The 26382-nt window shown below is 54.4% G+C and overlaps 2 protein-coding genes across 4 annotated transcripts in view; one reads left to right on the forward strand and one right to left on the reverse strand.

Annotated features, from left to right (window-relative positions):
- SYCP2 (synaptonemal complex protein 2) overlaps window positions 1-6395 on the forward strand; it is a 52619-nt gene extending 46224 nt beyond the window's left edge. For all 3 annotated transcript variants that reach the window (XM_016131687.2, XM_036229219.1, XM_036229220.1), the window contains 9 exons: window positions 2161-2251; window positions 2518-2673; window positions 3185-3309; window positions 4245-4339; window positions 4424-4523; window positions 4775-4833; window positions 4950-5028; window positions 5122-5178; window positions 5771-6395. In XM_016131687.2, the coding sequence (XP_015987173.2) occupies window positions 2161-2251; window positions 2518-2673; window positions 3185-3309; window positions 4245-4339; window positions 4424-4523; window positions 4775-4833; window positions 4950-5028; window positions 5122-5178; window positions 5771-5848 (840 nt within the window). In that variant the 3' untranslated portion in view covers window positions 5849-6395. The remainder of the gene's footprint in view (window positions 1-2160; window positions 2252-2517; window positions 2674-3184; window positions 3310-4244; window positions 4340-4423; window positions 4524-4774; window positions 4834-4949; window positions 5029-5121; window positions 5179-5770) is intronic.
- The window catches only part of PHACTR3 (phosphatase and actin regulator 3), a 112822-nt gene that overhangs the window by 5638 nt on the left and 80802 nt on the right, over window positions 1-26382 (reverse strand). The window contains exons 9-16 of the mRNA XM_036229221.1: window positions 20711-20766; window positions 17026-17087; window positions 16041-16181; window positions 14583-14659; window positions 11454-12693; window positions 9527-10852; window positions 9008-9179; window positions 8479-8546 (exon numbers count right to left, since the gene is read on the reverse strand). Coding sequence (XP_036085114.1) covers window positions 12678-12693; window positions 14583-14659; window positions 16041-16181; window positions 17026-17087; window positions 20711-20766 — 352 coding nt within the window. The 3' untranslated portion in view covers window positions 8479-8546; window positions 9008-9179; window positions 9527-10852; window positions 11454-12677. The remainder of the gene's footprint in view (window positions 1-8478; window positions 8547-9007; window positions 9180-9526; window positions 10853-11453; window positions 12694-14582; window positions 14660-16040; window positions 16182-17025; window positions 17088-20710; window positions 20767-26382) is intronic.

The raw sequence follows: 26382 nt of genomic DNA on the forward strand, positions 1-26382 counted from the left end.
CCTGTAATGTCTACAAGGAGTAGTTTTATATATATTTTTTTAAGCTGTGGATACTTTGGTACCAGTTTAACAACCCCCCCCCCCCGCCCCCGCCGTTTTTTCCAGGTTGGGTTGTACTGATGGAGAATTTCGAAATAGTAATAAAGTTACAGAACAGATTGCCAAGATAACGTAGTTCCCAATAACTAGGTATAGTTCCACGTTCCGAGTCAGGCAGAACTGCATTTAAATCTTGGCCGCACTGTTTGCTATGGAACATTTCACAAGTTAATGACTCTCTGCACCTCAGTTTTCTCATCTGTAAAATGGGGCTGTGAAAAATTAGGCTGATATGTAAAGCATGCTATCTGATACATAGTAAATGCTCAAACATATTATCTCTTGATGTGTGCTACCCCTGCACACAGATGGACTTAATGACGGCGCAGAGCCCCTGTCTCCAGGATCCAGAAACCTCTGGTAAAACCAGCCCTCCAGCCTGCCGCTTCGCACTTGTCGCTTCTGGGCTCTAAGGTCCTTTTATTCTGTTTGACCAGTAGTCTTCACAGACCACATTTTTCAAACAAATTCTTAGGCGAAATCTCCAATGTGCGAAACAGATAAAGTGGAACCAGGCTGTTTAAAGCAGCGAGGCGACCTAAACCGTCGCCTGCCCAGCCTCTCCCCGCGAGTCCCCGAGGCACCTTCGCAGGCCCCTCCGTCTCCGCAGACTGCAGTGTGCAGGGCGGTTTCCCGCTGGACTGTGAGCCCACGGCCCTCCGTCAGAGTTGCTCCCGCACCCTTAGTCCCCTGGACCCTGTCTCTTTGTGGCGTCCTCTTGGCCTTGATTGTCCATATTAGTTTTAGAACTAGTTCGTGCGAGGGAAGAATTATGGTTTCCCAACATCGATACTGAGCTTTCTCATCCACATACTTCGTTTTTCTCTACTTTTTAGTCTTATTTCCAACAAAGTTGTGCCAGATCTTCCACAGAGAAACTTATGTTCATTAGATCAATTCCCAAGTGTTTGATGGATTTCCTTTGTGCTGTGTTGGAAAAAATTTGTTTTCTTGGTTTAATTTTTTGCTTTTAAATAACTTTTTACTTTCTTTGGGTTTCTTTATGTCTTGTTCAGGCATATTCCAATTAAGAATGCTATTATGAATGGAAAAAAATGTAAATTCTGGGGTACTTACACAAACACGAAATTGCAACAGCTTATTCAAATGTATGCAGTTACAGTTCTGAAAAGCAGTTTATGGAAACTGAACCTCAAATATTAATGAAAATCATAACAAAGGGAGTTAGTTATATGATAGTAAAGCCTTCAGACTTTCCTTAAATATGGTCGATAATTGATTACTGGCCTTTAATAATGATTATAATACTTTAATATTTTTCAACTGTTATTACCAGCACATCTGCTGTTTGAAATGTGTGGGATGATTTGATCATAGAAAAAGTTTAAATTTTAAAATCAGAAATATTAACATCTTAAATGATGAGGCTTTAGCTGCTAAACTCCTGACTCGTATGTTTATAACTAGACCTTTCTGGTTTCATGGTTATCTAGGAATTCGGTTGAGCTTTTTACCACTATAAAAGTCCATCCACAAAAATATTTTAATCCTTAAAGTACAGAAAGTCAAGACAAAACTTTACACCTTGGAGCGGGTGGGGATTCGACCTTGACCTAAGTGGGAGGGTGGGCGCGCACAGACTAAGTGGGGAAAGGACAGGGATCTCCGGGAGCTGGAAGTGGACATGCATTTTCATGAAAAGGGAAGAAAGAAACCTGTGTTTCAAAACAGTAAAAAAAAAAAAAAAAAAAGTTGGAAAAAATGTCTTAAAGATATAGCTTGAAAGAAGAGATTAGACTTTTATTTACTACGGTTTTATTTCCCATTTTCTGACTCAAATCAGAATCTTAATAAGGAAGAATTAAAGAGCAGGAGTATTCAAAGTCCAGCTCAAAAGTATCGCTACAATTTAAGATTGATGTTAACCTAAGAATTTAGATTAATGCACAGTAGTGTCAGAGGTGAAAAGGAAGGGATAGAAAAATCTGAAAAAAGCATGGACAGCATTTGCAGTTTACTGGCCTGAGGGTTAGAGAAAGATGATACAGTGAATCTAAGAGTGCTTAGGTGTTCTTTTCCGATTTCTGATGTGCAATTTAGGAAAGTCGTTCAGCATCCCCACTGTCCATGTCCAGTGAAGGAAGAGAGAGAGTGTGGCACGGCGCACCCCGGGACTCCGCTCACATATCAGGTGTGTGGTCAGAACCTTGCTTCAAAACAGAAATTAATTGCTGAAATACTGCTGTTAAATTTCACCTAAAGGCGATTCGGGTATTTTAAGTCATCCCAGTAGTCCATTTGCCTAATGTCCTCACGAAAATATGGAACTAGATAGAATTAATGCATGGTTGCCTAAAACGATGTAAACAGCTGAAACAAGGGCTTTGTTCATAAAAGCAAGGGCATATGAGGTAATTTAAATCCAGACCACAGCCCTGTTTTTCATCTGTCCCTCAGGCCCTACGCTCCATCTGAATCGCAAACGGATGTACATGGACGATGACGTCAGTGATGCCTACGAAGCAGAATTGGAAAAGGAAGCGAAAAAGAGAGCGACCTTGCTCGCCAGAAAGCAGTCTAAAATCGAAGGTGCAAACGACCACACGGACAAAGGTGGGGACATCCTGCGTGTGTCCAAGTGCAGTTATTTTGGAAGGCAGTTTCTTAGGTCTCGAATGACTCCATACTCAAAACAAGCGCCTTTGTAATGACAGCTTTGGTTAAGTGCACAAAGGATGATGCCTCGTTGCAAAGTGCGCCATGTGCATTACCGCGGTGCAGTCTCCTTCACCACAGACGTCCCTCATCCTATTGCTGATGGCCTTGTATGAGTTTTGCAGGAGTATGAGCTTAATACCTGGGTTAATAACGTGGAGGTAGCTAAAACCCAGTAAAAATTAACCCAGAAATGTTTCACTTTAATGTTACTACTACTGCCTTAATACCCAGGCCACAGGGCTTTTCATAAATCAAAATACTTTTAAATTAAAAACGATGAGGTCTGTCTTTGATTCCATAGTCCTTAGATTATACAAAGAATATGAAAATAGGACTTTGTTTTCAGCCTCATGACAAGGCTAAATCTGTAATAATGCATATTTTAACTTTGTCTTCATTTTTTTAGTGTCTGAAAGTACCTCGCCATTATCAACAAATGACGACTTTATTCCTGGAAAGAACCAGGAAACTGGCATTTCGGGTGTAGATGTGTACGAGCAGTTCAATACGGAATTTAAAAGGAAAGTCAATGTGAGTTTTTCTTTAAATTATGACTCATACCTGATAATACGCCACACTTTCTACCAAACTGTCAGCTTCTTTAATCCTTTGGCAACAAAACCCCCGGCCATGTACCTGACTTTCCTCATGTGCCGGTGAAAACCTGGAATGATCACTGGGTGAGGCCTCACTCATGAGCAAGGTTTTCTACTCAACTCTGTGCATTATCTCTATTTTTCTACGGGCTCTTCGTCCTATTTTCCTTATTAATTTTTCTAATTTTTTTTTATGTGTGAACCATTTTCTTTTCATGCCTCTTTTTCCATCTCCTGGAGCCGACTGCTCACGAGGGCCCCAGCGAAGGCCGTTTCCGGACCGGCTCCGCACTGACATGCCCTTCGTCATTGCGGCTCCGACGTGGTTCTGTTCGGGTTCCGTTCGCGAGAGCACTTCCTGAAAGTTTTCTCCACCCGTCCCTCCCCTCGCGTGCCTGGCTTTACACTGGTTCTTTTTGCCCGCCTGTTAAACATTTTTCTGCACCGGTTACCAGCCCTGTCTCTTCCCTGCCTCCTTCTTCTGTTCAGAGGTAATATCTGAGAGTGTTTACGATTCTGCATGTTTTATCCACGGTTGACCTAGGCTAAACAGAGAAGCCCTCATTTGGTTATGCGAATGTATGTTTTGTGAAAAATGATGATAAAGAATTCTGAGTATCACTTAGGCTGTGTTCCCAGAGAGAATTACAATCACTGGCATCTTTAAAAAACACTGCAGCGTGTGGCGTCCTGCCGAAACCAGTTACCGGCTCAGCCCCTCGTCGGGGCCACTGCTCTGACTCTTCACGCTGCACCGAGTCTTAACTCTTTACTTCTCTGTTCTTAGTCATTTGCATTTCATGGAAAAGGCTTTGTTTCTAATATAGTCTTGGGTAGATTATTATTTTGTAAATAATAAATTTTTTTCAGCTCCGCCAAAAATTGATTGAGTATTTTAATAATCACTCCTGGAAGACGGCTCAACACCACCTGAAAGCAATGAACCATAAGATTCACGAATACAGGTGTGTAACAAAAATCTCTTCTGCGCGCTCTGTTCTACATGCTGTATTAAAACAACAGCAACAACTATATTGTTTCTTTAATAGGCTCAAAAAACTCGATAAATTCCACGACAGCATCATAGAGGAGCTGGAGAAATTGGAAAAAGATTCACAGTCTTTAAAAGAATTGGAGAAGGAATTTGCGGTTTGTGTTTTTAAGAATTTAAAAATAATTTTAAAACCTCAAAGATTTTTAGTCAGTGTCATGTAAACAAATTAGACTTACTGATGAATACCTTTGAGAGGTTCTATTTCCAATATTTTTACCTGAAAGAGTATGTGACATCTGGAATATTTTTAGTACATAGCCAAGTTATTTATTTAGAAATAATAAAAATGTAAATTCTGTTGTTTGAATTTTTACAGTATGACTAGTTTTTGTATTTTAAAATTTAGGACTTTTGGGAGAAGCTATTTCAGAAGTTCATTGTTTATCAAAAGAATGAACGGGAAAGGTTAGTATAACATAATAACTAGGATCTATAGATTAAGATGTTAAAATTTTTTCATATATATTTTAGCCATTTAATTTGAATTCCTGATAAACACAAAGGTAACTTAATTTTGTTAGGCTTCGCGTCTTGAAAGCTTCATTGGACAAAAATGTCTTCTTTAACCCTGATCATGAAGAAAGTATTTGTACATCTGAGGTATGAATTTCATATTTTTCAATTGAATTTCTCAACATTGGTTAGTCTAAGCTATCTCTGATAGTGAAGGTCACGGGGGAAATTTTCTTACAGATGTGTTTCATGAAGGAAAAGATGAACATGCTGCAAGCCAGGCTGCTCAAGGAGATGGTGAGTCCGGCACGGGAAACCCCTTCCCAGGGTTTTCTTCTCCTTGGACTGAGAAGGGGCAGTTTTCACCCAGTGACTTTCATTTATTTCAATTGATAGTAAAATAGTGGTTTAAATGAGTCCCTCCTAGAGAAAAAAATCAATTTGCAAATTTAAAAAGGAGCTAGCAGAATGGTCGCCCTGCGCTGCACCTTCTCCAGAAAGGGAGTCAGGGACTTGGAGATCAAGTTGGACTTTCCGGTTGGGGGTGCTTTCCGGTTGGCGGTGGGGCGTGTCCTTGTACCGCTGTGGGCTCAGCGCCCCCGTGTGCTGAAGCAGCGGAGTATGCGGGGTGAGCGGCAGACGAGCACGCGAGGCCGAGCCTTGCTGAGACTCTTCTAGACTGCAGTTCACTTTCTTCCTTTAAATCAAAATTTCATTGATTCCGGGTTTAAAAGACTGAGGGTCTTCTGTCTAGACCACCCCATGGGCTTAGCATGCGTGCCGATACACCATGTCTTTGGGGGAGGGCGGTTTTAAAGTGAATCCCTATTAACTTTTTTCTATTTCATTTGATGCTTTTACAATAATTTAACACTTTTCTTGGCCATAGCAAGAAGAAGAGCTGCTTACCGTGCGCAGAGGGCTGCTGTCACTCTTCATGGCTCACGAAACGAACGTTAGCATGTGACTCGAGTTACCGAGTTTCATCCGACCCCTCTGCAGCTGGGAAAGTCTCTTTGCCCTGGGGACGTGACGCCCAAACACGCTGTCTGCGCCACGCCACTCGTTTTTGAGATTGTTTCGGGATCCAAGTTTTGTAGCGATATTTGCGACAAATATTACTGTGTTAACTATACTTACAAAAGTAGTTTATCAAACTAAACTTTATCATATAAAAAGTTTTAAATGAATATAGTTTAAAGAAGTATTAAAAATTGTGTACTAGTTTAGAATATCTACCAGAAAAGTTTAGCCTCACTTAGAAGTCTGCTTTAAAATGTTTACCTGAGTTATTAATTGGAGAGTATATTTATTCAATTATGGCTCCAGTATCAGAGGGCACATGTGGCCTGAGGTAGTAGGTCTCAACTCGTAGCAGGCGGTTTTGAGTTACTGAGTATTAAGCTCCTATGTGTTGTAATAATTTGCTAGATTAATTGATAAAAATATATTTGTGTTATATTGAAGCTAACATAAATGCTGTCACTTGAATAAATAGAAAATTGTCTACGTCATCTTCCTGTTTTTGAACCTGGGGTTCATCAGCCATCCGAAGTGGACCGGGAGGCAGCTCGCCTGCCCGACGGCGACAGCGCTCTGAGCCCTGCCCGTGGCCTCGTCACTACAAGTTCTGTTTCTCCAGTGACAGCGCTGATCTCAGCTACCTCTCAGAAGTCGCAACTCCGTGTTGCCCTGCGAGACTTCTGGAACGCTCCCCGCTCTCCCAGACCTTCCTCCCACGGCGTCGTCATCCGCTCTGAACCTCCGTCGCCAGCGTTCTGGTCGCCCCGCCCCCCCTGGCCAGCGGGCTTCCTGGCGCGGTCTCGAGCGGCCTCCCCCAGCACGCCGCCCGGCCCCTCTCCAATACTCAGTCCAGAATAAGATCCTCTCTCCAGCTTTACCCCCTAGCTCGGACGCCTCATTCCGCGCCCCGAACGCCACCGGAGAAATGTCGTCAAGCTTGACCTTCCAAACAGCCGCTCGGCCTGGCTCAGCGGCGCCAGTTCCAGAGCCCTGGATGGCGATACCCGTCAGCCGATGGCGTCGCCTCCTCCCTGCCTCGTCTCTTCTCCCTGAAATCCAACACGCCACCCGCATCGATCCCGCATTGTGATTTCTCACGCGTCCCCCTGGCAGGGGCGCCTCTGTCTCAGGACAGTCGGCCTCCGAGTGCCCTGGGCCCTCCTGTGTCTGACCCCTCTGCCCCGGCGCGCTCGGCCCACGCTCCTCCACACTGAACCTCTGCGGCCGCCGCCCGCCCCCCGCAGTCCCGCATCTGTCTCTGCGAGTTCCCCAAGACCGCTTTCGCCAACGTCACCTAAACTCACCTCCCTCTCCTTACGCGGCTTCTCGGCGCCCTCCGACCTCGCCGGGCTGCGTCTCTTTCCTGGCTTCCCTCCCACCTCGATACAGGGCTCGCCCCGAGTCGGTCACCTTCTCCTCGCGTGATTGTTTGGTTTTACAGCATCACCGTCTTTACGTTGGCGACTCCAAACAGCAAAGCTCTGGCCTTGGACGTCACTGTTCCACTGATGGCGCTGATGAGCCGCTCGCCTCCCAGAATGACCTCCATTGCCCTCCCTCAGCATCCTTTCTCATCGCCAAAGAAATACTGAACCTGTCCTTCCTTCTCAGGAAATGCCAATTAACTCACCCAATCTCTCAGGCCAAAACCCGGAAGCAATTCCTAATTTCTCTTTCCTTTGGCCAGGTACTTGATCAACAAGCCCTGCAGATTTTACTACCAAAACACGTCCCACCTGTACCTTTCCATCCCTCCCACCGTCACCGCCGCTGGCAGGGTCAGCAGCATTTCTCATGATGCTGCAGCGGCCTCCAGCATCACACGCGCCTTTCCACAGCTTAGCCAGTCTGTTCTTGCCAGATCACAAATCGTACCGTGCCACGCCCTTACTCAAAACTCTCCAGTGATAACTCCTAAACAACCAATGGGTCAAAGAAGAAACCTCCTCTCTCCGGCTTTACCCACTAGCTCGGAGAGCTGGGAAATGCTAGGGAAACTGGGAAATGCTTCGGGACGAACGGAAACGCGACACACGGAAACCGGCGATCCAGCGAAAGCAGTGCTCAGGGCGAATTCACAGCCGCAGATTTTTTTTAAGTGTTGAAATTCAGAGCAGATCTGATTTAAATTTTTTAAAGCTTATTTATAGGCAAAATTTAGCTGTGAGTTCTGTGTGATTCATTTTTAACATTTTCTATTATACATTTAAACTTAAAAAATTTTAGAGCAGAAGTGGGCAAAGTGGCCATACAGTAAACGCTTAAGGCTTTTGTGTCAAAAGGTATCATGCGAGTACTTGTATAAACATGGCAAATATGGCCATTTAAAAATGCAAGACCATTCCCAGCTTGCAGGCCATTAAAAAAAAGGTGGATCAGATTTGGTCTGAGCTGTAGTTTGCAAGACAACTGAATCCCTCAATTTATCTTACTATTTAACACAAATAGTGATCTAAATCAATTTTGCCTTAGCAGGGGCTAAAGATTATTAATCAACTAATATAGCTAAAAGTTTTTTCTATGTCAAACATATTAAAAATAATGATCCTGTAGCTAACAATTTCTATTTCTTACCTGGATCACAATTTAACACCACGTGGCTGCAGGTTTACCGCATTTCCTCAACCAAATCGAGTTGTAAACTTTTCCAGAAGAACACAAGGACATGGAAGAGAAAAAAGTTTGCATTATTAGTACAGCCAGGCAGTGGAAGAGAAAAAATTTTGCATTATTAGTACAGCCAGGCAGAAACTTCAATACCAGCCTCTCAGGCATTACCGCAGAGACCTACACGCCACCAAGTCCCGGCACCGAGAATGCCCAGGGGCCCTCTGATTGGCTGGAGACTGTGGCTGACAGTCTACGGCGATGAACTCTGCCAACTCTGAGCTCGGGGCCCAGTGGGAAGCTGCACAGCTGCTCGAGGTGTCTCTCGTAGCCACTGTCACCACCACCTCTGAGCAGCTAACTAGTCACAGTAGTTACTGGACATGAATCCGTACTTATTTCTATGTCCCTTAACCTACCAAGTTAAAAGCTGAAGTAAGAATGGAAGGAATCGTAAATGCTACGAATAAACAACTAACGGAGCAAAATAACGTACCGGCGACAAATCTAACTTGAAATGTCGAAGTCGGGGTGAGATGTTCTGTGGGTCCTGACACTGTGCTTTGTGCCACACCGGGGGCCACCACACTGGGTAGAAGGCAGGGAGCGGACTGGGAGGCGTGCGGCAGGCTCGGAGTGTTGTAGTGACATTTTCAGTACATCTACGTCTGAAAAGGGAGAACAATCTAGAAAATGATGCTCAGGTGGCACCGAAGAGCACGTTTTCAACTGCAAAGCTTATTAGCATGTGTGCCATATCCATATTCCTCTACTGTCGCTTGTCAAGAAAATGCGATTTTTAAGAATTTCCCTGTTTACATTAAAGATATTTATAGTTGATGTTAAAGACTTAAAAGTTATTTTTTATTACTCTAAATATAAAATATTCTGTTTCATGAAGCTATGAGACCTTTTCCACTGTCGTTCTAGCAAGACATTGTCTAAATATGAACTGGTGGTATATTCCTAATATCATCATTATCAATAAATTTGCAGTAAAACAACTTATATTTACTGTTTAAAATATTTCCGTAGTTCAGGTTGACGGTGCGGTCAGTTGCTTGAGCACCTCCAGAAGCATCTCGCATGGAAAACTGAAAAAAAAAAAATCCTTAGGAAAGACCTGGGTGAAGGGGGCAGGGGTAGCGAAGCACATGGGGCCGACGAGTTGAGCAGAACGACTGGAATGTTCTCTTTCTGGACTCGAATTTGCTGTTGAAGAACTGTGGCGGCCTAGCTAAAAACTTGTTCACCTCCACATACGATGGAATAAATTTAGACTTGTAATTACTATGTATTTCCACAAGGTGGACCTCTTGATATTAGGGGTTTTTTTAACCCATTTTAATTGTCCAAAAATTGCTCACACGTTTCAAAGTACCTTTAACTTTTTTAAATGTACTTTTTATAAAGTCATATGATCTACTCTTTCCTCTGTCAGATTGGCTTACAACTTAATGAATGCCTCTAGAAAAGACTGGTTTCATAAAATTACCCATTAAGTTTTCTTAAATTTTTAAATTCCTTAAAAACAGGATTTCTTTAATGGCTTAATATTCATCATTCTTTTAATAGTTAACTTTATTTTGTGAAAATAAGAATGAATGAGTTGTCAAGTCAATGCCCAAACACCTCACTAAGGACCACTACTGGCCCTGAAGGATGCTTGTAATTCAGACACTGCGCCGGGTTGTCGCCGGATGCAGCGGCAGGAATTGTTTTTCCTAAGTCTTCAGACTCTTAATGCAAAACTTCTTCTTCAGATTTATACAAGTAAATTTGCATACTATGCATGAATCTCACAGGTACGTGTGACTTATGAATTGTTTGTGAATTTTGTTTCTCCAACTAGGACGAGAGATTGAGATGCCCATTGTGCGCTGGCGTAGCTCAGGGTTGTGTGCTGAGCGCAATCACCTAACGGTTTGAGTTTCTCCCTCAGCCTCGGTGATACTTGATAAGCACACGAAATATGCAAACAATTTAGAGTGATCATTTATGACTGACGAGTGCGGTGGGAGGAGCTGGATCCTACTGCTAAGAACTCGATGACCGTGACAGCAGCCTCTGGTGCTGTGGTATCTCAGATCCCTCGAGTCTGGACCAAGCCAAACCCTCCTTTGGGTCTTTATCCTGGACTTGATCTTAATTTCACTTGTCCATTAATCATGGGACTTCACTGGACAAAAGACCTTAACGCAGACGTTCTGCCGGGTCCCCTCCAAGCACAAGCACGGTTCGGTTCCTGTCGAGGCGGTACCGGTCTTTGCGTTGGGGGCCAGGACGGGGGCCAGCGCAGAGCGCCCTTCTCCTCCTCCTTCGTCAGTACGTGGATCTCTCTCTGCGAGGGAGATGGAAATCTTAGTGTTACATAATGTGGGCTCCGATTAATATTTTAAACCGAGTAACATGAAATAGAGAGCTGCTAACACGTAGCTTAAAATAGAAAAAAAAGTTTTTTAGAGGTTGACCACAAATAATGGGTTATAAATAAAAGAGCCTACACATATAGATACATATTAAATATATACTATATATACGTGCACAGATGTTTATAAAATTAAAAAACTGCCTTCCAGTTAGATAGGGTTTGGACATGTCATTTCACAGATGAAGAAACTGAAGCTCAGAGAAGTCACATGATTCACAGTAGGTTACACAGCGAGAGAGCGAGCTGGGGCTTCCCCCCATCACAGGGATTTCTTATTAAAGCCTCTAATTCCAGCAGCCATGAGGCATCGAAGCCCCTATAAGGCTGAACCGTTGCCGTGGGCACCTGACCCACTGGGGTCTTGAGAAAGGGACACGGGGAAGGCCGGGAGGGCACACGCGGGGGAGGAAGCCGCAGAGGACGCCCAGTTAGTGGCTCCAGGCCCCGCGAGGCCGCGCCCCTCCCAGCGCTGACGTTTACGGGGGACACCCGGGGCGCGGCGCGGCCTCACCTCCTTCGTCCCCTTTAGAAACCGCGGCGGTGTCGACCGACGGGGGCATCTTCCCACGGAGAGAGGAGACACCTCACTGAACAGGCCGGTCTGGGGTCTGAGGCCGCCGCACAGCTCCGGAAGGCCAGCTCTGAGCCGCGGCGTCCCCACCACGCTGTGGGGGTGTGGGGGTGGCGCGGGGTCGCTGTGGGAGGCCGTTATTCAAAGTCCACATAAAAAGACCTTTCGGGGACCAGGTATTTTTATTTCACTTATTTTCCTCCTTTGTGCCAAGGTGACTTTTTAACCTTTGTGCCAAGTAAATTTCCTCTGATCTTCACGCCATCTAAAACCTTTGTCTCTTATAATGGTTGCTAATAATGTTTGTAAATGGGAACCTAAAAATACTTTTAAAGAATGTATAATTTTCACCTTGGTAGAATTTTCAACAAGCTAGTACTTATTTCTGGGTTCATTACTCAATGATACATAAATCTAAATTAACCTGAAAAAGATTGTTTGATTTTTCAAGGCACAAACCATACACACTAACAAAATTTACAAAACACACAAAAAATTTGAATTCTCTCACGTTTGGATTCTGATGCTCAAAAGTAATGAAATTTGACTTGTTTCCTAGAACCCTCTTCTAACAAATCTCTTATCCCATCCCCAAGAAAATATAAAGCCCAGGTTAATTTCCTGCAATAAGTAGTCATTTAATTAAAGAACAAAATTAACAGGAATCAAAATGTTGCAGCTGTATTTTTGTTAGACATTATATAAAAAAAAGGAACGTATAATACAGTAAATCATTTTGTAGAGCATGAACTTAAAGAGTCCTCAAAGTAATCATGATCGGAATAAAAGTGTCTTTTCAACGTAACACTGACTGACACTGCGTCCCACGACCCTCCAGTCGGGGGCCTCGGCGTGGTGAGCGCCTCCGTCACACTGCAGAACCATACAACAAGCGTGAAAGGCAAACGACAGTTTTCTTCCGGTTGAGTTCCTTGGGTCTTAACTGACCCCAACAGTTCACTCCTCAGACACCCAAGAGTGAGGCGTGTCCTCTGGTCTCCCCTCTGACGGCTAAGTGTGGCCAGGGGTCCGCCTGTGTACGTGACCCTCTCCTCACACACACGCAGCGGGGAGTCTCGAGCTGAAAACTTCAGGAAAGTTCCCTGGTGAATGTTCAGTGTTGGTATCAAAAATTAAACGCAAATTCTTCTCAGAAGAAAATCTCTATGGCCTGTGGAATCTAGAAATTATTTTTAAGAGAGATAAATAATTTAAGGTTATACATTTCTAAATTAAAATGACCAAACCTTTTACAAATAAAGCTGTTGCTTCTGAAAGCCTCTCAGAGGTCCGCCACGTAGAACCCACTTAGCTGGAGTGCAGAGCCTCGGGGAGTTCCCAAGGTGCCCGAGAAGGAAGGATAACCCGAATGCCTAAAGACACCGAAAACCTTGTTTGGAAGCCGCTAGCTGAGCCCTTGAAGCACCCAGGAAGGCCGGGGCCTCGCTTAACCAGCAGACGTAATGGACCGATAAAACGAACTGCTGGAAATTACAGCAACGTCACCGTTTCGTTTGTTTTTGTCGAGTTGGTAATGTGTGGTAACATTTAACACACTTAAGACAACCGCACATGACTAAAAATATTGTTCTGACTTGTAAAAATTTGACAGTACGTGCTAAAATGGGGTGGTATAAAAATCGTACAATTGCTTGCCGGTGCCCAAGTTTGGGGCTCGCTCTTAAAATTCTGTCGCCTAAGAGAGCTATCGAGACTTAGAGAAAATTCATAGCTTCAGTGAACATCCCCTGACCGTATAAGGGGACAGCGCGGTAAATATTTTGACCCTGGCACACGCAGACTGCGCAGCGATTCCGCCTTTAGCACAGAGTGAACGTTAAAGACGTCTCTGAACGTTTACCGGACGTGTATTTCCCCAACGTTTTGGAGTGGTCCTGAGCAATCGAACATTAGATGACCCACTCCTTCCCGAAGGGACGCCCGTCGCGGGGCGGGGGTGGGGGGGCGTTGGGCCGGGGGGGGGGGGCGGGTGTTACGCGCGGAGCCCAGCGAGCTGGCGCCACTTCCTCCCGCGCTTCCCGCCGCCTCTTCCCCGCTCACGCTCACGAGTTCGCCCTCGCCCCGCCGTAGGACGGACGTCGCCTCCCTGGTCCCTGGCCCGCAGCTACCTCGAGCTCAGAGTAAATCTTTTAACCAGCAGCGGCTGTGGCCACATCGCGAGGAACGGAAAGGGAGAGGAACCCGACCTTTCGCTCGAAGGCGGGACCTCCTTCCTCTTTGAATTCGGGCTTGAGCGTCTTTAGACAAAGCGGCCGGTACCGTAGGCGTGTGTCGCGCCCAGGCCGTCCCCGCGGGGGAAGGCGCACGGGAACTTCAGATGGGTATTACTGGCCACGGCCACGGGCCGGGGGGGGGGGGGCACGCAGAGAGCCCAGCCCGCCCGGCCACTGTCAGCGTCACTGGGACCCCCATGTGGGCGGAGGGCAGACCCGCCTTGAGGAGGAAAGTCCTGGTTCTAGAAGGACCGGCCGACACACTGCCGCCGGGCCGCACGCCCCGACAGCGGGGCCCGCCTTCGCCTCACTCCGCGGATGCTCCCTCGGCACCGCGGACGGCGCCCGGCACGTAGTAGGTCCTCGGATGTTTGCGGGGGGAACGAACGCTCCTCGAGCGCTCTCACGAGTGTGAAAGGTGTGACTATGAACAAGACAGGAAACGTCGACAGGGCGTGGGGAGCGAGCACCCGGCACGCCCCCCGGGGGGGACCCCGGAGTCCTCCGCCCTGGGGGAGGGGTGAATTGTAGTGGGCGTTCAGTATACAGGCAAACGCCTCGGTTACTTTCATTGCTTTGAGACTAACTTTCTTCAACGTACACTAACTACTTCAAAAAGCTCACAGCCTGTGCGATGCCGTCCGGCACGGCCGCCTGTCACCGAGCCCCCCGAGACGCCGTGGGAGTCAGTCGGGCAGCATTTCCCGCTCACTCGGCTCGGTCCTCCACGGGAACGCTGCGTGTGTTCACCTGGACACGCGCGTCGTCCATACCTCTCTCTCTAACAAACGCCGCGTTACGAGTCCCCTAAACTCCACACGTGCAGAAACCTGACCTTGTCAGATGCTTGCTGGACGCGTGCACCTCCATCTCGTTACTTTTGTACTCGTTCAGTTCTTTGCGAATCGCTGCCTGAAAGGAGAAAGCGCATTGTCTCATGGGGCGTCGGCAGGGGCCTCGGGAGGTCAGTGCCACGGGAAGGCTGGCGCCCGTTCCGGACACCTGCTGCCCTCTGCTACAGTTGCGACGTATTTCCAAAAACAAAAACAAGCAAAAAACAAAAACAATGAAAAAAGGAGAAACGCCTCTTTGTCCGGCATCGAGACCCTCAGGTGGCTTCGCAGCCACCACGCTGTGTGTGGCCAGGTCAGGGACGTGTGCTCAGCGAGGACGAAAACGCCGGACGCCACCTCTGGGACGGGGACCGGCTCAGAGCGGAGGGTTTCGGGAGCTGCGTGGCCTGCTGCCGGAGACACTCGCTCCTCCCCCTTTACGACCGTGGTCCTCGTCACCCCCACCCACGGGCGACCAGGGTCACGCGTCCCCGTCTCTCCGGCCGACGCGATGCCCACGTGCATGCCCGTGGAGCCCCTCAGACCCACGCTCCGCACGGACAGGGCGAGCTAGTCGGCAGCGCCAGCAAACTCACTGGCTGGACGTGTCTGGGCCTCTTCCCGAAGACTACGAGTCCTGAGAATCAGAAGGGGCCGCAGGGCCTGACGGACGGGCTGCAGACACCGGTCCGAGTCCCGCCACACCGTGTCTGACCACGGGCGAGGACGACCCCCTCTGAGGCCTTCCCAGGCATCCGCTGTCCACCGGGGTCAGAACCTCCCCCACAGGGATCACCGCGAGGGTTAAATGGGATAAGGAGCAGGGGGCTGACGGGCGGAGTGGGGCTCGGGGAACCCCAGGGCCCCTGCTCGCCCTTGGCCTCCGGGGCCCGCTGCTCCATGCTCTTGGCCCCGGCCATCCCGTCTGGACCACCTGTGAGGTTCCCGGAGATGCCTCGCGGGGCGGGCATGGGGTCGGCCTGCAGAGCTGCCGTGGGGGCCCTTCCTGTGCTCCCCACACGTCCTCCGCCCCCTGTGCCCGCGGGAGCTCGTTCGGTTTAAACCCGCGTCCCCCGGCCTCTGCCCTGCCTGTGACTCGTCTCCAGGCTGCATGTCGCGACGTCCACGTTCCCGACACGCTGGGCTGGATCGTCCCCTGCGGGGGGCCGCCCCGCGCACTGCGAAGTGTCTGGCGGCCCCCCAGGCCTCCTCCCACCTACACTGGTAGTGCCCCCGACTTGTGACAACCAAAACTGCCCCCAGACACTGCCCACCGTCCCTCGGGGGCAGAACTGTCCCCCAGTTGAAAACGACCCTGACCCTGGATTATTTTTTTGTGGAACCAAGCCCCGGTCGAGGCCTAGGCTCAGACCCAACAGCCGACGGCGCCCAGCGTGACAAACTCGCTGTGGCGACGTGGCCTGCTGTCCGCCTCGCCTGCGGCCCCGGCCCGGCCGTACCTTGTCTGCGGCCGACAGCCGCGTCCAGGGCTTGTCCGCGCGGCGGTCGTAGTCCTGCGCCTTCGCCACTTCCACGTAGTCGCTGAACCGTATCAGAATCTTCCTGTCTCTGAGCTCGTCGACCGTGGGTCTCTGATTCAGCTGAAATACAAGGTCGCCTCGTTAGCTGTCACATGCCGAACCAGCTTCCTTACGGTCCCCTATAAACAGTGCATTTCGAACCGTAAATAGGAAACTCCGAAACTGCGAAATACGACCCCAAGGCAACTGGTCTCTGACGCGAAGGTGCCTGGGTGACATGCTCGGGTCACGGCCCTCGCCCCGGACACGCCGCGCAGGCCCGAGGAAAGTTCCAGAAATTAACTTGGGCTAAAGCCCAGGGCAGCGGCTGCTCCTTCCCCAGCATCACTAGGAAGCTTCTTTGAAGAGTGACCGATGAACGTAAAATGCTGACTACGCACGGAGGCTTATTCAGGGGACGCGCAGCGACCGGGAAACCTGAGCCGGTGCATCCGGTCGGGCGTCAGCAGGCTGGAGCTTCCAGCCGCCCCCCGAGGGGCCACAGCGAACTTTAGCCCCCCACACAAACCCTCAGGCGAGGACGGTTTTCTGCCATCAGGAGCTTCCTACCCAAAAGGAAGGGGACCAGAGAGTCTGGCGGGGACCATAAGACTGGCTTCCAGGTGGCTTTCTCGGATGTCACGTGAAGACCCCCAATTCACAGAGAAAACGCCCTGTCAACACCCGGCCTCCCGGAAATAAAATGCCATCCGCATGCCCCTGCCGCGCCAAGCGGCCCCCGTCGTGGCGAGTGGCCCCGGCTCTTGAGTGTTCGGGGCGTGAACTCGGCGTCGCCCAGGAAGCTGTCGAGAGGGTCACGGAGCGACCCCTGCACGCCCCGACCCCTGCTACACGGCCGGCTTTTCTCTCTGCCGCCTCCGCCCCCTTAGGAGTCAGGAAACGAGGCGCTCGGACCACACAGCACCTTCCTCGTGAGTCTCTGCTTGATTTCTCTCCTCTCCTCCTGCTCGGTCTGGTCGTTCCTTTCTGTGAGGGGAAAAGCAGAGGGAAAAGGAACAGCAGGTGAGCCCCTCCTCGCCCGAGCGGGCAGCGTCCTCGCCGCGTCCATGTTTCCTGGGGCTGACTGTGAAGGATCCAGGCCACCTGGCGGGTGACACCTCCCCCCCCCTTTGCCAGTCGCCGCTCGGGAGAGTGTGGCCGCGGGGTACCCAGAACCCCTGTGTGGGACGCCCGGCCACCATCCCGGCTCCCGGGCCCTGCTGCGGGCCCGAAATGACCCCGCTTCTTGCTGCTGCGCAGTCACTTGCAGGAGAGTCAGGGAGCCGACTCTCCCTGTCGCCAAATACCTCATCTCGCTATGCGCGTGTGATGCGGGACACAGACAAACAAGCAGCCGCGGTAGGATCAGTTACGCGCGCGCACACGCATGTTCCCGGATCTGCGCGTGAACGAGGACTGGGACCGTCCCTGCTCGCTCGCGCTCCCCTGCTTGATGGCCCGCGGACGTCTGACCGACCCACGCATACGATTAAAACACCCTCTTCAGATGGTGGGCGACACACGCTCGCCTGGAACCGAGGATCTCAGGGTGCGCTTCCGGTGCCAGCACCGCCGGGAGCCGGCCGGCTCCCTACGGCAGAAGCAGGACCTCGCGCGACTCGCCTCTCCCCGGAGCCCGAGGCTCTCGCCCGGATGGGCTCTGCCTGCCGAGCTGTGACTACGAGCACTCGGGCTGGGCTCACACCTACACCCGGGAGCTAAAAATAGCACAGAAAGCCGCAATGTGGAGTAAAATCCGTGCCCGGCCCTGGGGTGCGAGATAATGACGTCCTATTTCTGGCTCTCTCTGGTGCTAAATAAAGCCCGAGCTCCTCGGCCTAAACAGACATGCACCCCTGGGAAAGAGCCCCCCCCCCTCCGCCCGCACGCCGGGAAGCGCTGCCAGGCCTCTGGGAGGGGAATCCCGCGGTCTGTGTGTGTAACGTGATCTCACATCATCTGCCTCGATTTAAAACGACTCCAGCATCCGTGCGTTTGGGGCCTGGGCGTACGGGGTGTTTAATACATCCGCCATTGCTCTTTCAGTAATTTTTTCTTTAAAAAAAAAAAACAAAAACAGGCAGATTCAGCTCGCAATTGGATGTCTCAGAAAAGGAAACAAAATCCTATTATGTGTTCTCGGTTTGCAATCCAAGTGATACACTAGAAGAAACCAGTCAGTGGCTCCAATCAGAGAGCTGATCACACAACTAAAAAAAAAAAACGTGAATGTACCCCGTAAGGCCAATGCGAGGGGTGTAAATGACACAAAGCTACCTTCTCGGATTTCTGAGAAACGGGCCAGGGAGCGGGCGCGGCCTCCACGTAAAAACACTGAAAAGCCGACGTTTTTCCAAACGGCAACAGCACCCGCGTCATCGCGAGGTCGCGGGAGCGCAGCAGGTCAGCGGGCCTGACAGCGCGGCCAGGGCCAGGCCCCGGGCGCTCTCCTGGGCACCGAGCCCTTCCTCGGGGCCTCCGCCACGGGCCTGTCCTCGACCTCCACTTAGCCGTGGGTTTGCGGACTTCTTATTCCGGACCCAGGAAACCCTGTGCCGTTTCACGCCCAGGAGCTCTGGCCAGAGCCTGTGGTCCCACGAGTCCTGGAAAGGGTGCCAGGTGCTTGGCCAGTCACACGTGAGTCAGCGGGGACGTGTTACTGCTCCTAACGCACTGGCCAGGACATGCGTGATGGGCCGGGCGACCTGGGCGTGAACTTCGGCCGTTCCCTCGCCAAGATTCACCTCGAAAAGCCTGGGACCTGGCCGAGTCCTGGTTCCTGTCTCTAGAAACAAGGGCAGCAGAGCACAGCTCGTGACTCCACAGGGATGAGGCAAGGGGTCATCAGCGAGCTGAGGACAGTGCCTGGTGCAGAGCCGTCCCATAAAACGGGCCACAGTGTCTCACGCTCGCTCTCATGCCCAAGGCTGCACGGGCCGGGGCCTCAGCCCTGACTGCAGCAAGCCACGAGCTCCCCACGCGAGGTGCGGGGCTCCTCGGGGCTGGTTATGGGCAGGGACGCAGGAGCGTTGGGAGCCGGCGCCAGGGCCTGTGACCCGGCGTCTATTCTGGTCTATGAACGGCCCCCAGCTCTCGCCCCCACTGAAGGAGGCGCGGGCCCACCACGCGCCAGCCCTGAAATTCGCAGGCTCTCCCACTCGGGGCGCCCAGGAGGCTTCCGAGCAGGGAGCACGTCGGCTGCTTCCGTGGTGACGGAGGGGTTGCCACGGCCACGCGGAGGAAGCCCACGTGTCCCTGCTGTGCGCTGAGGCAGTGTGCGGTCACTAGTTACCCCTGCCATCTCGACTCACTAAGCGCGGGTCTATTTTTACGGCTTCCGCGTTTATTTGCAAAGCCCAACACGATCGGAAGCCGTCGCTGGTGGGAGGACCCGCCTGGCACAGTTCCCGGGAGAAAGGCCCCTGCCCGCCGTCGGAGGACAGACCTCTCCGAGGGAGGCACTGTCCGGGTTCTAGAACTTTCCCCATTCAAGCCTTGGACTAGTTTTTTGAGGACACCTGCAACTTCGAATCTTTATACACTAGCGACTCTGCTCTCTAAAATTCTAACACGCGGTGACATAGCCCGGCCTTGTCCATCCGCCCACTCGACGGCGTGGCATCCGCGGAGAGCGTTCCTGTGAGTCCTCAGGCACGCCCGTCGGCACGCCGCGGCGGAATTGTTCTTAAGTTTCAGAAGCACAACGAAGACGTCTCCATCTCAGGGTGAAAAGTTCCCAGCAGCCCATGGAGGCGGGAGCTGAGGACGCCACTGAGGCCATGGGGGGGGGGATCAGGACGGCACCCAGGGACCCAGGGCGAGGGGCCCCGCCTCTGCCCGCTGGCAGGCAGCCAGCTCCGCAGCTTTGTAAAAAGACGTTCACGGGGCAGAAAAAAACAAAGTCAGAGAATGTCGACAGCGCGTTCCTCACGTACAGAGGAAAAGAACCGAGAGCACTTGAAACGCCCAGGCCCTCGGAAGACACGCTTTGCAGAAACTGTTCTGAAAACTGTCGTCCATGGACCAGTTTGCCTGAGACCGGCGGAGAAACGCTCGCCAGAGGGCCGCACCGCCCGCATCCGCGAGGACTTCCTCGGGCGGGACCCTGCTCTCTGCTGCGGAGGCCGCCCCACCGCGGGCACCAGGGTCCAGAGCACACCTAGCCGCACACGCCTCGCAGGACACGGGGCGTGAGGGGGCTGAATCCACGTCTCCCTGTCCCCTTGAGCTCCCGGCCTTACTCCCCCCGGGTGTGACAACGGAGACTCATGATCCTGTGTGGCAGGATTTATGATACTGTCGGAACCCAGACGGCCAGGGACACCTGCTCGGAGCCCTGCGGGGAGAAGCCCATTGACCCCTGGCCCTCGGGGCCACCCGGCTGACTGAAGAGTGGGCACAGGAACACCTCTCACTGCACCAGGAGGGGAGCACCGCCCCCTCCCCCCCCCCCCCCCCCCCGGCCCCCCATATTTTTAGAGAGGACTTTCTGGGAGCAGCAGCTTTCCTCGCGGGCTCGCGTGCGGGGCTGCCCGGCTCACTGGGGCGCGCCCGGCCACAGCCAGGCACACCCCGCACACGTGCGGGGCTCCCCGGGGACGGCTACTCACGTTTCAGGATGTTCCTTCTCTCCAGCTCCTCCACCGCGGGTCTCTGGCTTAGCCGTCTGCGGAAGAACACGAGAATCACATTGTGCACCATGGTGGCCGCCGGGGGCTGCGAGGTCGGGGTGGCGGGAGCACCCTCCGGATTGCTCCCCCCGAAGCGGAGGGGACCTCTGCCGGGCGCCTCTTGCTGGCAGGTCGAGTCAGACCCCCTGCCCGCGCGAGGGGGTCCCTGCTGTCACGGGGCTGCGGGGGCAGCAAGCGTGCCCCGTCTCCACCGGCGGCTCCTCATGGCCAGGTCGGCGCCCAGCAGGAGGGTCCTGGGGGGGTCCTCGGGGCGCGCGCCCCGGCAGCGCGGAGGTCGGCGCTGGACACGCCGCCCGCGGAGGAGGGGCGCCCGGCCTGGGCTCGTGCGCCAGGGGCTGCCGGACCCGCCTCGGTCACGGTCACGGACACCTGCACCTGCCCCGCGCTGCTACTCCTGACACCCAGCCAGCCGCTCGCTGGCGTGACTGGGGCGCCCCGCCTCCTCCGCGAGCCGCAGCCCGGGGGGACCGAGGGGGGAGGGAGGGGGAGAGATGGGGGAGGGGCAGAGAGGGGGGAGGAGGGATGGAGAAGGGGAGGGGCGGAGGGAGGGGAGGGGGAGGAAGGGGTGAGGTGGGCGGAGGGGGGAGGGAGGGAGGGAGTCGGGGGGATGGGGAGGGGGGAGGGACAGAGGAGGGAGGCGGAGCGAGGGGGCGAGGTCGCGGCCCCGAAGCCCCTCCCCGGCCAGCCCAGACCCCGTCCCGTCCCTGCTGCCAGCCCAGACGAATTATTATTTCCTCTCGCAGGCTCCTCGCTGAGGGCGCTGCCGGATGCGGCCCCCCAGACGCGTAAACAAACGGGCTTGTCAGGAGAGCGGCATGATTAGCCGTAATTAGCGCCGGGCCTTCCCCGGGCCGGCCTTTCAGCCACCGCTCTGTAGGGCAGGGTGCGCGGTCCCGGCGGGGTGGGGGCGTGGCGCTTCGCCCCAAAGAGGCGGCCAGAAATGTGTCTCCTATTTATAGCCCGGGTCCCAGCACAAAGTGCAGGGCGTCCCCGGGGCTGGCGCAGGACAGTCTGCTCCCTGGGCCCCCACGGGCTGTTGTCTGTGGCTCCGTGGGTGGCTTCTTCAACATCCTGTCTGGATGGGGCCAGGGATGAGAACCTGCCCCCCAGGGGAACTCCAGGCTGGAACTCAGAGGCTGCCGATCTGTCCCCAGCAAGGCACACAGAACCCAGCTCCGGGCGGGGCTGCTCCGCCTGGCCCAAAGGCCCAAATGCCACTGACTCGCTCACGCGGTAAAGGACCCTGGGCCAGGCACTGAGCCAAGTCCAGGACACAGTAGTGACCAAGAGAAGTTCGGCTCGCCGTGGGAAGCTCATGGTCCGAAGAAGAAGGCGGCCAAGCAGCAGACAAAGGAACAAGACCAATCCCGCCAGCGGTGGAGGGGGTAAACGGGGGTCGGGGATGGCAGGGGCAGGGATGCTCAGGGGCCATGTGGCCCCGCTGGGACCCCGCGGAGGGAGGAGGCGGCAGGAAGAACATGCCTCTCAGACAGTGTCCCAACTGCTCACCTGCTGGGCTTGAGGACATGGGGCGGGGGCGACCAGAGAAGGCTTCATGGAGGCGGTGGCTTTGCCAGAGGTGTAGAGAATCCATAAGCGGCAGAGCCTGCTGTCTAGAGGCCAGCTGAGCAGGTGGGGTGTCCGCAGGGACACCCGAGGAGGGAGGCCTTGTGGTTCCTCAAAGCTGGAGAGCACCCCAAACCTCCACTGACATGGCCCCTAAAGAGGCTTTTTCTTGCTGGAGACTCGTCTTCTCTCCCCAAACGGGGACCAACGATAGCTCTTCCCAGAGGGGTGAGAGCCGCACACACGCACGCACACGCGCGCACACACGCACACACACGCAGTGACACCGTCTGGGGTTCGCTCACTTCTCAGGCTCGAGAAAACCGAGCCTACGAGGTGCCGGCATTCACAGACCAGGAGCCTGGAGGGGCACTGCATCCCGATCAAACACTTCGGAGAAGTGCGGACGTCTGGCCACTGAGACCTAGGCCACTGGCCCGAGGGGGAGGCGGGCCGGGCCCCTCCTGGACATGGCCAGGCTGAGAGCCCAGGGCACCGCTAAATGAGCTAGGAGGGGCAGCCAGGTAGGCCCACGGCAGTGATCAGAGCCAAGGGCAGCCTGCTGGGCGGTCACTAACCTGCCCGATGCCAAGAGGGAGCCTGGAGCCAAGCGAGAGGCCCCAGAGCTCTCCCTGTGTGGCCCCTTCCAGCAGCGAGGACCCTGGGTCCCCGGGGTGGGGGTTGGGGGTCCGCACTAAGCTCCTCTCTCGATACCCCGAGGCCGGAAGCCCACCTGGCCGGGCCCCCACCACGTGATGCCGTGAGCATCTGTCTTGAGTGAGCCTGACCTTCATCAGACATCTAGTGAGCACCGTTGGCATGTCTGGGCCTGGGGACGGGGCGGCAAAATGTCAGAGCCAGCCCTGCTTTTAGTGGGGGACAGACATTCACTCTGCTGTCACACAAACCGCTGCGTCAGGGGGGCGACCGTGCTGGGAGGAAGAACCCAGCCGCACCGCAGCAGCCTGGGCAGGTGGAAGGACCTGGGGGTGACGCTTGAGTCGAGACCTAAAGGGAAAGTGGGGACCATGACCCCAGGATGGGAGGGAGGAGCTCCGTAGACAGTGGGGAGAGCGTGGGCAGAGGAAGCCTGCACGGGCCACCTGGACCGAAAGGAGGAGGGTGCAGAGCAGGGAGCGGGAGGGCTGGGCAGACGGGGCGAGGTGGGCGCGGAGCAGGGCGCGGTCAGCAGCGGACGGGGCTGGGAGTGTGTCAGCATCAGCACTGGGTGAGCGGTTGGGAGGTTCTCAGGACTCCCTGGATTGCTGCCCAGGGAAAGACAGGGCGGACCTGCCCCCAGGAGACTCGGACCTGCCCCAGGGCCAGGACCCCCATCAGAAAGGAAAGAGAGAGGTCAAGGGCCCCCTGAAATATTGAGGGGCGTTACTACTTCTAACCTAAGAATACTGCAAACCCCAAATTAATATGTTAGATTAAATATACATCAAATGCATATTTAATCCATTTGCTGCCTGAAACTCAGCTCAACTCTCCAGGCCTGGGGCTGGGTGGGCAGGGGTGATGGGGGGTGGGGGTGGGGGGTGGGGAGCTCTTCCAAAAGCAAGAGTGACAGCAGCCCTCATATCACGTCCTGCAGACGACGTGGCTGCAGACGAGGCCCCCCAAGCTCAGAGGTGGTGTGACCACTGCCCTCAGACCCCAGAGCCCGGCACGGGCAGGCGCGGGCGGGAAGGCGGCAGCAGATGGGAGCCTGTGGGCTCCACCCCTCTCCCCACTGTGAGGCACGTGGCCGGGAGGGGGTGCCGCCTGGGCGTCCTCGCCGCTGTGGCCCCCACGGCCCCACCCCAGGGCTCCAGGACCTGCAGACACACAGCCCAGTGGCCGGGCTGCGGGAGCTGCGGCCTCCAGCAAGGGGCGCGGGGCCCAGCTCTCCGGGGATTCCGGGCTCCGCCGCCACCCCAACTCCTGAGTCAGAAAACAGCTCAGCCGTGGGTGGCGGGTGGCGGGTGACGTGCAGGTGCCACTGCGCCTGGGGAAGCCGGTCTATCTCCGACCCGCCTCACTGGGGGAGCCTGAGCGGCGGCTCATCACTGCGCCTTGCGGGGTGGGAGTGACGCGGAGAGAAATGCCCGGATGGAGACGCGCCCGCCCGTCTGCGCGTCTGGTCCCCGCCTGTGCACGCAGGAGCGGTGGGGAGGCGGAGGCCGCGGCACCAGCGAAGTGCGCGCAGGCCCTAGGGACCTGGACGGGAGGAAAAGATGCAGCACACCTGGGAGAGGGCCAGGTGGGGGCGTGGCACCTGTGGGCGGGGCTCACCAGGGCCACGGAAACCAGCCACTGACCCCAGGGGGCTTCCGAGTCCCCCTGCTCCGCAGGGTCGCGGTGCCCGGAAACGCCCACTGCTCGCCAGGCGCGCGGGCCCCGCCCCGCCCCTCGCAGCTGGGCAGGGCTGCGCCGCCGCTGGCTCTGACTGATGGCTGGGAGCAGAGATGTCGCTTCTGGGCTGAGCCCGAGGAAAGCAGGTGGGACTCTTATGTGCTCCTGTCCCCTCCGTGGCAACTGGGGTCCTTGTGCAACATGGCAGAGCCTCGAAAGGCGGCAGCCAGGCCCAGCCGAGGCAGGAGGACAGCCACCTGGAGAGCCACCAGACACACGGCGGCCTCTGCCCTGGGAGAAGCCGCTGAGATCTGGGGGCTGTCACTGCGCCCAGCCCGCAGGCTGCACCGCTGGGGCGGGGTAGGGGGGCTGGCCATGACGTCGGCTCTGCCCCCAGGGCCCTGTGCCGGTAGGGGGGCCCGCCCCCCTCTGCCAGGACCACCCCGTGTCTCTCACTGTGTGACTCCAGACAAGCCCCTTGGCCCCTCAGACCCTCACCTTCCTTACCTGCCCAGTAGGGTTTACATAGTGGTGGGGGGGGGGCAGCCCCTCAGGTGTCGGGAGGGCCACGGGCCACTGCCTGTTCCTCTGCCAGGTGACACTGTCCACCTGTGCGAGCATTCCTGCCTCCTTTTGCAGACTCAGGCTCCTGAGGGCTCCAGGCCGACTCCTCCTTGCCTGGAGCAGGGCTTTGGTGCCCAGCGGGTGTCACAGAGGGAGGGAGCCCACGTCTTGTCCCAAATCACGCAAGGCCGTCCTTCCTGGACTTGCCGCCCTGGGGCTCCGTGCCCGGGCCCGCGCTCACTCGCGCTGACCCTTAGTTTTCCCTCCCACAAAAGGGCGATGAGCTCGCCCCCTCTCGGGATTGCTGGGGTCAGTGACCTGACCTAGCAGCCGCAGGGGCCCAGCACACCGCGGGCCTGGCCAGCCGGGGTGTCTGACTCCTGCACACACGGACCCAGCACGGGTCGGGAGAGGGAAACTGGCGAATGTTCATCAATGGCCACTGTTCGCATCCAGTCCCCCGACCCTGGCAATGAGGCGTTGCCACGTCCCAAGGCCACGGCTTTGTTTCTGCCGATTAAAAGCTACTTTTTTTGTAAGTCCAGAAAAGAAAGATTTCTGATTTTCGAGGCTGTCCACTGAACTGAGAGCCTGCTCTGTGCCCTGGCTGTCCTCTAAGCTTCAGCAGAAAGAAGAGGCCAAGGCTCGCGCTTGCGGGTCTGGCCGTCCTGCGATGAAACCGAGCCGAGCTCACGCCCGCCCTGAGATGCCGCAAGCCTCCTCCTCAAAACGCTGCGGATTTCAAGGCCCGTGGAGGGGGAGGGGGGACGGCAGGCGGCACACGACACTTTTTCCCCCAGGGAACGTGTGTTCGTGGGGCCCTGGGGTGCAGCCTGTGCGGGGTGCAGCAGAACAAGATGTACCAGGGGCCGAGCCCGAGGAGCATTTAACGCCCGCTTCGCCATGCTAAGTGCCCACTCCTGAGGGACGCCACTGAGCACCAATCAGCCCCCCGCCCCGCGGCCGGTCCCGGAGCCCATGAGCCCCCTGGGGAGGGGCGACCTGCAGGCTCTGGCCTCGCAGACAGGGCCTGCCCGGCCCCGCCTGCAGGCAAATCACGTGACCCTCGCACCGAGAGCCACCACAGGATGCGACCTCCAGCCTGCCGGCTTCCTGGCACCCCA

Source organism: Rousettus aegyptiacus, unplaced genomic scaffold (assembly GCF_014176215.1).
Source record: "Rousettus aegyptiacus isolate mRouAeg1 unplaced genomic scaffold, mRouAeg1.p scaffold_m13_p_12, whole genome shotgun sequence".
NCBI lineage: Eukaryota > Metazoa > Chordata > Mammalia > Chiroptera > Pteropodidae > Rousettus > Rousettus aegyptiacus.